At 29.1% G+C, this 13,500-nt stretch overlaps 4 protein-coding genes across 4 annotated transcripts in view; 1 reads left to right on the forward strand and 3 right to left on the reverse strand.

The window, feature by feature from the left end:
- The window catches only part of LOC100568787 (nose resistant to fluoxetine protein 6), a 135,475-nt gene that overhangs the window by 7,379 nt on the left and 114,596 nt on the right, over nt 1-13,500 (forward strand). The window lies entirely within an intron of this gene.
- LOC100160744 (dimethyladenosine transferase 1, mitochondrial) lies at nt 222-1,093 on the reverse strand. The gene is made up of 3 exons (XM_029491289.1): nt 785-1,093; nt 485-681; nt 222-429 (listed from the first exon to the last, which is right to left on the reverse strand). Exons 1-3 carry the CDS (start codon nt 1,058-1,060, stop codon nt 237-239), a joined length of 666 nt encoding a protein of 221 aa, XP_029347149.1. The 5' UTR covers nt 1,061-1,093; the 3' UTR covers nt 222-236.
- On the reverse strand, nt 897-2,127 carry LOC115034413 (cytochrome c oxidase assembly factor 3, mitochondrial). The gene is made up of 2 exons (XM_029491296.1): nt 1,790-2,127; nt 897-1,374 (listed from the first exon to the last, which is right to left on the reverse strand). Exon 2 carries the CDS (start codon nt 1,341-1,343, stop codon nt 1,080-1,082), a length of 264 nt encoding a protein of 87 aa, XP_029347156.1. The 5' UTR covers nt 1,344-1,374; nt 1,790-2,127; the 3' UTR covers nt 897-1,079.
- Nucleotides 3,974-8,190, reverse strand: LOC100169645 (heat shock protein 75 kDa, mitochondrial). Its single transcript, XM_001948155.4, has 15 exons — nt 7,790-8,190; nt 7,643-7,714; nt 7,482-7,555; nt 7,187-7,405; nt 6,946-7,109; nt 6,699-6,882; nt 6,475-6,637; nt 6,292-6,405; nt 6,092-6,161; nt 5,876-6,023; nt 5,530-5,657; nt 5,266-5,456; nt 4,951-5,182; nt 4,823-4,895; nt 3,974-4,273 (listed from the first exon to the last, which is right to left on the reverse strand). The coding sequence occupies exons 1-15, from the start codon at nt 7,908-7,910 to the stop codon at nt 4,172-4,174; spliced, it is 2,055 nt and encodes a 684-aa protein (XP_001948190.2). The 5' UTR covers nt 7,911-8,190; the 3' UTR covers nt 3,974-4,171.

The following is a 13,500-nucleotide window of genomic DNA, read 5'->3' on the forward strand; positions in this document are numbered from 1 at the left end:
CCCCCCTCAATTTTAGTCTAGATCCGCACCTGCTTGTCCAAAAATAATTGATATAATACGGAAATACTCCGAATAATATTCTGCTTTGGAATACATGTTTACATTTTAAAGAGTACAAAACTTAAAACCAACTGCTATTACCTTTTTTCCCCCAAAAATGTAGTTTTAAAACTAACTAAAATTATGTAAAAGAAATACTTTCAAAAATGTTAGTGTTATATGAAATAGTGAGTATCTTACATTAAATAGAACAATATTATAGTAATTTTACCTGGAATATTAAATTTATGTTCAACCCTACACCAATTTTGACACATAACCGAGAGCCTACTTCTTTCTCTAGTCATTATTGGAGCTGCCATTCTTTCAGCAACTTCTTTTTGAAATGTCAATGTCATGCGTACTCGACCATACCTCCATGCACTTTTCCTGTAAATATAAAAAAAGTTAGTCAAAATTATAAATAGAACATAAAATATAATACCTTTCCGATATAGCTTTTAACCATCGTATAATAAGTGGTGTAGATACGTTAAATGGCAAATTTCCAATAAGATGAATTTGTGGACATTTATCTTCCCATTCCATTTTATTGTCTTCATTGAACATTTGTTCTAAATTAAAATTCATTACATCCCCAAATATTAACTCTAATGGTACTGGTGATGATTCAGCCAACAGCTGAAACAAATTACGATATGATTAACTATATTTTATTCTAAGTATTCTAACAAATGCTCAGTAAGATATAACATAAATTATAGGGTATAGATGAAACACTAACCTCTAGGGATGGTGTAAATCGTTTGTCTTTTTCAATTATCAGTACCCTAGAGGGCATGTTTTGAATGATTGATCTTGTTATGTTGCCAGGACCAGGGCCAACCTCACATACTTCACAGTCCTTAAAGGATCCTGCAGATCTGACAATGCGGCTAATTAATCTTGGTTCCATTAAAAAATTTTGAGAAAGTTCTTTCATAGCACGTAGTTTATATAGTTTAATTAAATCCCTGATGCTAGGCAGGGGCGGCAGCCGGATAATCCGACTTACAGACATAATGAGTATGTATAATTTATTATTGTTTAACAGTTACTGCAGGTTCTTCAAAATCATCCAAGAATGTTTCCTGTTTTATTGAATAAATAGAATACCCGTAGATACTCAATGTAATACCACCAAGTAATAAGCCTGTGTAACGAGCGTTTCTACGCATGCGGTTCAATCTAGTGGCGCGAACTAGATTTTGGCGTTCAACAAATTTTATCTGTTGCAGTAATCTTTTATCAATTTCACCGTCTTTCATGAAATCAACTTTGGGCATCTGATCACTGTTAGCCATAGCAAATTGAATGTATCAGAGTGTTCGCTTTCTGTGAAACATTGTAAAAAACAAAAATTGTATTAATTGACGACAAATTAAATAAATTTCCTGAGTTCCGTCAAAACATAAGATAGGGTAAAAATCATTTAACACATAAGATTCAAGTATAGTCTGTAACTCAATCCAAGATACTGAACTCATTGATCATAAATAATTAGGTAAGCACATGACACAAGAACCTAACCACAGAATATCTAAAATAATTTAAAAAATGAGTTATGCACTCCAATAATGTTATTGGAGTTACCTAAGTTTTTTAACATTTAGTACAGATATCGTTGTGGAATTTAGTAACTATGTGCAGAACGATGATAATGTAAGTACCTCCTAATCGTCCATTCCGGGAACACGCTAGTGTGGGTGATGGAAAAGGAAAAAATTTTAAAAAATCATAACGTGTTTACCTGTGAAGTGCTCTTGTAATTGGCTGATACCAATCGCTATTAAATATTGTAGTCCGAGCAAGTGCGTCCAATAAAAATGTAAACTTGTATATTATTTTATACCATAAATAAGACTCGAGACTGATAATTATTACGAAACAAATTATGATACGAATTCATGCCTATCGCGATCTACGAATTGGACACTGTAGAGTTTGACTTGGAACGTGTGTGCTTTGAAACTTTTAATTTGCACTGTAAACTGAGTAAACCGTAAAGTTGCACAACAGGGGCAATCCGGCAATGAATTGGGTTTTGGGCAACGGAGCACCCATCTGATTTCATCTGATCAGAAATAGAAGCATAAAAGATAATAGCCTTTTTCTTCTGATAATAAAACTATCATGTCAATGGGGGGTGTGGGGGGGGGGGCCTGTTCGTCAAAGAAGTTAGGAACGAGTTTTTCAACAATAAATCCATAGTTAGTTGATTTAAGTCTATGGATCTGTTATGGATAAATCAGCTGGACATTGATTACATTTTCATTTCTCACCAATGAGTGCCAATGACAACGATTGCCGCCGGTATCGCCGGTTTAAACTTGGTAATTTAAACTATTCGGTTCCTCCAGTTCTAAGCTATGATGTTACAGTTGCGTAATTAGGGAATCGGTCAAAATATCCAAATATATCCATTTTTCCGAAAATAAGTACATTACAGTTTACTCTCTAATAAAATTAGCTCAAATATCAATTTATTTAATTATAAGAATATATCTAATATAATAATTAATAAAAGTAATAAAGTCAAATAGTCAAATAATATAAAATAATTTGTTTTTACGAATACAGTGTACACACAATAAAATAAAATATTAAATAATTTACTAAAAAAATGTCTCCCTAAACTATTTTCTAAAAATTAAAAAAAAAAGATTCGCGTAATTACGGTAAGGGGTTTGTTCACACAGTTTGTTCTGTGATTGTACTAATTTGATATATTTTTTAAAAACAACAAATAAATACCCAAATCCCCTTTGGTAGCTGTAACTTAGATAATATTACAATGTAACAAAAACTATTCACTATAATTGCAATATTGCACAAATGTATTGAAATAATGCAGTTTACCTCGATTTTTGGGAATTTTATTCGGCAACCTATAGGTAGGTAGGTATATTTCAACAAGTAAGTAGGTCAATGGTGCGATCAGAATTTGTTTGTTTGACTTAGTTCCTACTTTCTAGGTTATAACATTTTGAAGCTCGGGATTATTTAGCGAAGGTATATTATGCATACCCGGATTATTCAACGAATCTACCCAAAAAAGTACATGCTAAAACTTTATTAAAAAGTATGTAATTATTTATTTTAATGTATGTATGCAGTATGCCATTTATACATCAATACATGTAGATACCTACTTACATTATTCAGATTACAGATCACAATGGTTGGATTGAGAGGTTATTATGATATAAACCGACAATTTTTTTTTTTGGTGCGCGATATTAGGGGGATAAAATTTTCAATCCCCCCCTCCCCACAACAAGGACCAAATTTCGCCACTCTGAGGTTAAAACGTAAAGTCACAGACTTCATAATAACATAATAGTCTGTACCTCATGGTAAAAAAGTAAACAAAAAACATTCTGCAAAATGTAAAATTTTATGATAAAATCTTACCCAATACCTATATAATTACAATTCTTGATTTATCCTTATTCACCTTTTAAAATTACTATAACAGTTAGCCAGTTTTGAACCTTTTACAAACAAAATTTTGTAGACAACTAAAAAATATAATATTTTTTCCCGATTAAATATTTACATTATGTATTTTTTTTATGAATATCAATAACAATGAATAATGAAGATCATGTTATTCAAGATCTTCAATAAGAATCACAATATTTATAATAATAGTAATCATTGTTTCTGATTTCATGATTTTTATACACCTATCTGTCGCATAATTGATTAAGTATTGAATAATCATCAAAATAAATTAATATGCTGAACTTCACAATCCATTATCCAATATTAATTTTAGAAAATAGTTCAATGTGTAGTGTTTTTTTCTATTAAGCATATTATTTTAGAAAGTTAAATTTTGCATTTAAAAAATAATCTTAATTTAAAACCATATATTGTTTATACTTAGGTGAGGGCTCCTTATTCCAGTTCTACTAAATTCCTCCAGAAATATATAACATATAATATGCTTATTATTTAGTGTATTTAAATGTAATTAATTATAAAAAATGTGAATGTAGGTATAATTATAAGTAATTACATGTAATATTGTATAAACATTTAAAATAATTACTAAAAAAAAAACAACATTATTTATTCATGATAATATTTACAAAATTAAAGTGTTTAGAACTACAAAACCAACAATTTAATATTTTTCAACGACTAATTCTAGTACACGATTCATGTTAGACACCAATTTTCTGGAATCATTGATGAGGCCCGCTGTCACCATTGAATTACTGTATAGCTGGATAAAGAATAAACATAAATAATACACATAAGATTAAAATATAATATTTAATATTTACCAGACATTAAGATATACTTAAATATTTTATATAAATAAATGTCTTCTAGAAAGTCTAGAATATTTATAAGCCTATAGATATTCTTGAATACCCTTAGTATTTAAAGAATACTTCCATCATTTCTAGATACATGTTTTTTATTAAATTGTTGTAATATTGAAAACATTGTTTTTTTAGGTGTATGATATGAATGCTGTAAGTACAACCACCAAAATAATAGTAAGGACAACCAAATTATAAAGATAAAATATTCATTAGTACAATGTGTTCAGAAAAAACAAATTAATTTAAATAATAAATTATAACATACTTATTGGTTTAAGCTATATTTGTATATGGAAATAAAATGGTTAACAATATTATATCAACAACTTAGAAATTCTAAGAAGAAAATATCATTCAAGTTTTCTATGCTTAAATTGTATAAAGATTATTTTAAAGTCTATAGCGACAACATAGATATTACATCACTGTGAAATATAATTTACCTGTTCGACAATTAATTTAGCCAATTCTGGATTTGACTCTTTAAGTGTAAGCAATTTCTTTATGACTGCATGTCTAAAAAACATATAGTTGTTAGATACAATTATAAACATATGTTGAGATAAATTACTTAGGGTTGAGTTCAAGTTGAGGCTGAAGGATTGAAAATAACATCTCCTCGTCCATTTGTTTCAGTTGAGTTTTAATAAAATGTCTAGCGGCTGTCATATCATCAACAGTGATTACACACGGATGACTTTCTAATTGTCCAGTAATTTTTACTTTTTTCACTTTATTACCCAATACAGTTTCAATCCAAGGTAATAACGAATCTAATTGTAACTGACTCAAACTATCAGTACCTATTATACAGACATTTAATGAAATTCAAATGTATTAATTATTTTAGTTTTACCCTAACTAATGATATATAATTATAACCAACCTAATTCAACTGTTTGAGAACTTTGATTATTAGCAGTATTGATTTCTTTTTCTACTAAAGTTAGTTTGACATTCTTGAATGTTTTAACTTGGTATAAAATGATTTCATCGTGTTGCTCATAACAATAAATAACTTCAACATTTTTCTTTTTTAATGCTTCGATGTATGGAGAACTTTCTGCTAAAGCACGGCTATAACAAATGATTTAAAAAATATAAATTAAAAAATTATTATTATTTTAAATTAATAATTTATTTATATTACTTGGGAGCAGATAAATAGTAAATATCGTTTTGACCTTCTTGTTTTCTCTTGATATAATCTTCAAATGACGTTGTTTCACCAGGTTTAGTGTATGATGATTCATATCTTAAAAGACCAGCAAGCTCTTCCTGTAAAATTATAAAATTTAAAAAGCTTCTTGTGACCATTTTTAATTAGTTTATCTAATTTAGTATACATCTCCAATCAGTATTACTTCAATTTTTGTTAATAATTATTTTTAGGACATCTTTATTTTGAAAGAGAAATATTTGACTAAGTAAGTATGTAGAATAGTGTCACTATGATCAGCTACAAAAAAAGTATATTAAAATAATGGAGTACAAACTCGTTCTTTGGGGTCGTCATTCGTTACAACTCCTTCTTTGATAAACACACCATAGTCCTGATAAAACTTCATGTATTCATCAAGATCTTTTACAGATTTATCATGTAAAAATTTAACTATTTTACTAGTCAATAATTGATTCAATTTTCTGGAAATATAATAAAATAATTATACTGAGATTGAATATGGATTTAATATTTTGTCAACAATTTGTACCTTAGTAATGAAGAATTCTGTAACATTTCTCTACTCAAATTTAATGGTATATCTTCAGAATCAATAACACCTATATATTTTAATATTCACAATTAGATATTGTTATATTTAAATATTGAAGTATTAAAAAGAGATAAACTTATAATAATGTGATAAAATAAGTATGATATAATAGCCAACAGCTAGTCGTTTGAAATTACCTTTTACGAAACGAAGCCATTTGGGCAATACATTTTCAGCTTCTTTTTTAACCAAAATACGTCGAGTATAAAGTGATACGCCTTTAGTTGAACTATCATAAAAATCAGTCTGACCTATAAATTATAAAAAAAAAATCTATGTCCATCTAAATTTTACTTATATTTATGTTTATAAATAAATACCTGGTGCTAGTTCTGGGAAGTATAGCAGTGCACGCACTTGAATTGGAGCTTCGGCAGAGTAATGCAACACAAATCTTGGTCTATCATAAGTGTTTGCTACAAATTTGTAGAACTCATCATGTTGTTCTTTGGAAACAGATTTTGGGTTAAGTAACCATAATGGCTAAAACAGTTAAAAAAATTATATAGATAAATAAATTAACATTTTCAAATGTTATACTTACTTGAATGGTATTAATTTCAGAACCGTTTAATTTAATTGGAGAATTCACAAAATTGCTGTACTTGTTAATGACACTACGAACTGTGTCTTCTGAAGCGTATTCACGACAATCTTGTTTAAGGTACATAACAATTTTAGTACCCCTCTCAATATTATCAGACTCTATTATTTCATATTCATTTGTTCTAAAACAGTATCATTAAGTATAAGTAATTGTAATAATTTAATACTAAGAATTTAAGAAATACCCATCTGATTTCCACAAGTATCCCGTAGCATGAGGGTTCACTGATTTAGTGAAAACTTCTACTCTATCGGCCACCATAAAACAGCTGTAAAAACCAACACCAAATTGCCCTATGATTGACGATAAATTTGTTGATTCACTTTGTTGAATATTTTGCAAAAATGCCTAAACAAATAAAAAAAAAGGTCAAGCTATCTTAAAGCCATTTTTGTATTTGATATTTATTGTCTACAAATATTTACTTTAGAACCAGATTTAGCAATAGTACCCAAATTTGAAATTAACTCTTCCCTAGTCATTCCAATTCCTGTATCTTGTATTATCAATTTTCGGTTTGTTTTGTCTGTCGTTATATTTATGTCCAAACTCCCAAGGTCATGAGATTCACCTGCTTTTAAACTAACGTAACGTAATTTTTCTAAAGCATCGCTAGCATTTGAAATCAATTCTCTAATAAAAACCTAAATACATAAAATATATTATTCGATAAGTTCTAGTGCAAAATTATTATCTGTATTGATGTGAAATATCTCTTACTTCTTTTTCAGAATATAACGATTTGGCTACAATATCTAACAGCATTCGAGTCTCGGCTTGAAATTCCAATTTTTCTAAAAACCAATAATAGTTTGTTCACAAGATGTAGTTTAAATTATCTATCTTATCTATAATCTTATAAGTTCATAATTATATCTAACCTGCAGTTGGGTTTTGGTCGTTCACACTATCGTCTACATTTGGATTAGCTGCAAAGTTTCTAATGGGCACACCTATAACAAATGATTGAATAATATAATATTATCGTCTATGTTACATTAATTTTAGTGAACTGATAGTTAGCTTACTCGATGACAATGGTACAATACTCTGTCTGAGTTTGTACGATGATTGTCCAGTGCTCCTAAAGCGCCAAACATTTCTGATGAGCTGATTTCTGAACAATTTAAGAGCCGTCATTGAAGACATTTTGTGTTCAGTTAAAGATATATCAATTGGATATTATTTATTATAGTTATTGGTTAGTACTTGTTTTTTTTTAATTTCTGAACGCAACGTGACTAATAAACTTTATTGTTATGCGCTTTAATGTTACACCATAAAGTATAAATTGCCTTTAGTAGCTTAGTCTAATAAACGTGATAACCATGGGCATAGTTATTATCAGATAAAAATTCACCGGTGCCTCCCCACCACGTTGGATTGGAAAAAGGACATGGCGAGCAGGTGACGTCCCGCAAAAGGTTCCTCATTATTCCACGTTATCATCAATACTTTTTTTCAATGTTTTCAGCGCTACCGGTGATTTTGTTTGGCGTCACATTTTATCTAATCCGACCGTGTTTTATACAGATGAGCCTGTAAACCATAGGCTAATACTGTACTAGGGTAATACCTATTACCCTATTGCGACCTCTAAATTAAGGAAAAACGGGACTATTAAAACTATTTATCTGGGCTGAAACACTGCTTAGGTATTGGTCTAAAATCTAAATATATGAAAAATCGAATCGATTTGAACCAGGGCCGTCTTTTAAGGGGGTGGGAGGGGGGATGTATATAACTCCCCCACTCAATATTTTTTTTAATATTTAGTCGGAAAATTTGGCACTTCGTCAAAGTTATCGGCGATTCGGCATCGTCAGTATTTAATAGAATTTTTACTATTTAGAAAAAATATTTGTATGTATACTTGATATTTGAATAAAACGACGACGACGACGACGACGACGACGACATTTCGAATACACCGAATTCTGAAAATAGACGAGTTTATCTACTATCAGTGTATTGCGCGACTGAACAACACGTAACCCGTTGGTATTCTAATGACTTATTCTTGGTATTATAAAATATATCATAATAATATTATATTATAATATTATGACTGACTATATTTTTACTACTATTAAGTTGATTTGTACTTAATAGGTTTTTAATCTTGGATGATGGATTGTTGAAAATTCCAGACAAACCCATAATTATAGTTCTCAGGGCTATATTTTAAATTGCCTCGAGTTTACTCCATGGATATAGACTTGTGAGAAATTGATATTAACAAGTTTCATTGTCTTGTATTTTTGTATTTCATTAATTATATATTATGTTTAAATTTTTTTAGACTCTGAGCGGATCGAGGAAGCCATTGGCATTACAATGGTGTTTATTTTTTTTTTTTACATCCTGTATACAAAATTTCTACCTGATGGATTGCTTAGATTTCCACATATAGTACCTTATCTTTTAGCAAATTGGATCAATATGGTACTTTAGAGAGGTAATTTTTCGATTTTTTCAATAGTTATTTAATGCCACATGAAAAACCACCGAAAAATTTCGAAAAAACGATAAAAATGGGATTTTAATTTCTAACGCTTTGTTTATCACCATAGAAGCGAATAAAAAATTATAATATTATAATATTAATTCAACTTACATGATAAAATAAATGATAACAATATAAAATATCCATACTGACAAACCGTCTCCGCTCAGAATCGTTTTTCTTATACAATGATATTAAATCATTGAATTCAAGTCTAATACAATCCATTATACAATGACTCACTTGTAATCTACTGTACAACAGAGCGACATCCACTTACCTGATTTTTGATATCGAATATATTTTTATTTTTTTTTTGTCATATTCATTTAATTTACATTATACAGATTGTACTATAAAAAATATTTACAATGAGCACAATGGGGGTAAACATAATAGGTCATGGTTAGCTTGATTGAAGAAGCTATCCAATAATAGCACTTCATGAAATATTGAATATAACTTATAAGTTAGAACTTAGAATCGTCAAACTTTTGATTATTCAACTATACTATTTTAAAATAAAATTACCTATATAGTATACATATGATAAACCTTGAATACAAGTTCACCAAACAATTTATTGCTCAAATTAAAGTTTACGTAAACAATTATAATTAAATGTATTAGTTTTGGGTTATTGGACAATAATGTTGGGTAATTTTTTTTTTTACCCAAATTGAATCATTATTATTGTTATTATTAATAATTATACAAATATAGTTATAATATTTAAAACAAATCTTTCAATATTTATCTTATTAATGTGTTAGATGAATATACTGTTAATAAAATATTTCAATGCCTAATTTGAATACTTGTTGTCAAGCCCACCACATACAATTTTGAGCCCCTGTACAAAACTTCTAAAAACAATATAATCTATTAAAAGTGTCATGGATGTCACATACACGATTTCTAGGTAATAAATGGTTAACCCACAGCTTAAAATAACAAAATATAATACGTTCCATTTAAATTATTAATTATTATTCTAATTTCTAATGCAATGATAGTTATTGTTATATAGTTAAAATCATTAATACATTATTACTGACATACCTAGTTACAAAACCTATTTTTTTAGTTCAGTGAAGACTGAAGCTTGAATTCGAAATAGGTACTTCTCATCATGGGTATAGGCGTATTATTCTATTATAGTTCTATAACAATCTAATGTATAATAATATGTTCATAGTTCAGCTTAGGTCATAGTGGGATTGTACTCTGATTTCTGATTACGAGATATTATATTAAAGGGTGGTTCTGAAAATGCATCTTCCTTTCTAACTTAAACGCCGTTAATGGAATCGTGGAAAAAAAATCAAGAAAAAAAAGCCCAGAAATATAATTAATATAAATGTGAACACATGTATACTCTACTCTTAATGACCTAATTAGTAATTACCATATACCAAATTATCAAGGCTAGTTGGTTTAACTGGATTTAATGCAGAACGTTGATTTCTTAATGTTCTTTTAACGTGGTCTTCCACTAGCATCTTCGCTCTAGTGTTACCGTCCAACTTTCTGCCGCATAAACATCAAGTGGCTTAGATAAACCAGTTATCGATCGTTCCTTCATCGCACACAAAGCTTTTTCTATCTTTACACTGTCATCATCTTTCAAATGGCTATGTTCTGTTTTTACTCCTGGGTTCTCTATTTTGAGATCGTTGTATAATTCTCCAGTACATTTCATTGAACACCTCTTAGAATACCTCTAGGTTATTTTTGATATGCCAATATACTTTACAACATATACATAACCTTTATCACCATCTTTATTTGATTTTATAATATCCATAGTCACAAAAATTGGTAAAACAAATTTATAACTGGATAAAACTGTACTATAGAAGGATGTGTAGATAGAATATCAACAACCAAGTAATAGAGTATTATAATATGGAGTGTACCCAGCTATTGATAAATTTTAAGATTTTGACTGGTTATATACTGTTTATATATTATTTATGATTATTATCTGTTATAGTAGTATGTACTATAATGTATGTAATATGTATATACCTAAGACTTATGTTTTTTACTTATAACTTATAACGCAATATATCATATTGTGTTCATATTTATATTTTTGTTAGATTTACAATCTATATTTTATACAATTAACAATTAATTATTATTTTCATTATAATATATAATATACGTATTATTATATTTTGTTATAGCCTATAGGTAAGCTATATCTACTTAATATGTATATCTTAATTCGTGGTACATGTGTTCATATTTATATTTATATTTTTGGGCTTTTTTTCCACCTATACCGCGTTAATGACAACGTAGTCTGCAGCTGTCCAAGAGCGCATCTAGGTACCTAGTTCTATAACAATCTGATGTATAATAATATGTTCATAGTTCAGCTTAGGTCATAGTGGAATTGTGCTCTGATTTCTGATTACGAGATATTATATTAAAGGGTGGTTCTGAAAATGCGTCTTCCTTTCTAACTTCTGCGCCGTTAATGACAACGTAGTCTGCAGCAAATGCGCACCTAGGTACTATATTAATGTACTATATTCTTGAAACTACTTCTTACATACTTACCTAATTGATTGCTTTCGTCTCATCCGTCCGTATTCAGTTTTAAATTTGGTAACCATCTCGCCATCGAAGAATGGTGTTGAGTTGGATATTATTTACTCACCACGTGTTGCATGCTGATACTTGGTTCTATGAATGTATAACATTGGTACCTATCGTGAGAAAATAGGTATGTACCATAGATACGCTTGAATGCAAATTTGCTATGTTTGCATGTTGCACGTAAGTCAGACTGACAGAGAGAAAACTATATATAAAACTATATATAGACATATAGTGCGCTGACATTCACTTAAAATTATATATATAATGATAATATCTTAATTCGATCATATAGTATCATTCATAATGGTTATTTGATTTTTGATCTTAGCTAGCAGTATATATCGTTACCATTTCTATATATTTGGTACGGTATTTTATTTTGTTGTGATGGTCAATGGCTTACAACCCCTACGCGGGACAGAGCAAGAAATATCGTAGATCACGTAGTAAGTACCGTAGGCATAAAATCACCCAACAGATTTCGGAAACCAGACTAACTGAGGAATATAATATTATATTGGTATAGAATACCCATATTTAATTATTTACTTATTTAAATATTAAACATTTAAACGTGTTTGGACCCAATTACATACATTGTCATAATAAAATACATAGCATTCTTATAATATTTAATTATTTAAGCAGCGCAGAAATCAATGAACATTTTGCCATTTAGGTATGACAATGTGTATAAAAAATGTAATTTAAAGAAACATAATTTTTAAATGACAAAAAAGAAATTGAATTTATAACGGATCAATTGTATAAAAGTCTACTATGTTCATAATTCGTATTTCGTAATAGTAGTTATAGTGGAAAAGTTTGTTGTTTGAGGTTTTAAACAAAATAGAATCATTGGTTGAATGTAATAAGTGGAAGAGGATAATTGGAAAGTTGGCCCTGTCAGTATCACCATTTATATACACATATAATATATTGTTGAAATGTTGAATACCTTATAATTTATATAGTTAATAATTTAATGTAATGTAGGTACCTATTATGTTATTGATGGTTTTTTAGATTCTGAGCGGACCGTTTTATATCGTTTTGTCTGTATCGAAAATAATAATGTTATTGTGTAATTTACAAAATAGGCATAGTGGGTTTTTTAATTTTTTTACTCAATGATTTTATAATATAATATGCAACAGCCGTCCGGTCTTTATAATATTATATTCCGCGCACACTTCTGAACGTTTTATCAAGTTGTATTGTACACATACCAAGTATGGTATACAAAAAACAGAATATTTTTCGATTGAATCATGACTTCTACAGCAGTTTATGTTGACATTGTTAATTTCATATTAGTATATTACAATGGGTTAGAATGTTAGATATACGTTAAAATATATTAATAAATATATATTTTTTTTTCGACGGATTATTTCACGGGCCTAAGGAAAAAAACAAAAGAGAATATAGGTATTAACTAGTGTTTTTGGTGCACTTAAGAAATATTCTATTTTAGTGCTTTGTGCACTCGTAAAATAGTTATGTTACTACTATCTAGATTGGGCGTTGAACTCGGTCCAAAAAACCGATCACGGCCTGAGACGGCAGCAGCAGTTCTAAATGTGTTCCAGCGGCATTTGGTGATAATTTTAGACTATT

This window comes from Acyrthosiphon pisum, chromosome A3 (genome assembly GCF_005508785.2).
Source record: "Acyrthosiphon pisum isolate AL4f chromosome A3, pea_aphid_22Mar2018_4r6ur, whole genome shotgun sequence".
In the NCBI taxonomy this organism is placed as follows: Eukaryota; Metazoa; Arthropoda; class Insecta; order Hemiptera; family Aphididae; genus Acyrthosiphon; species Acyrthosiphon pisum.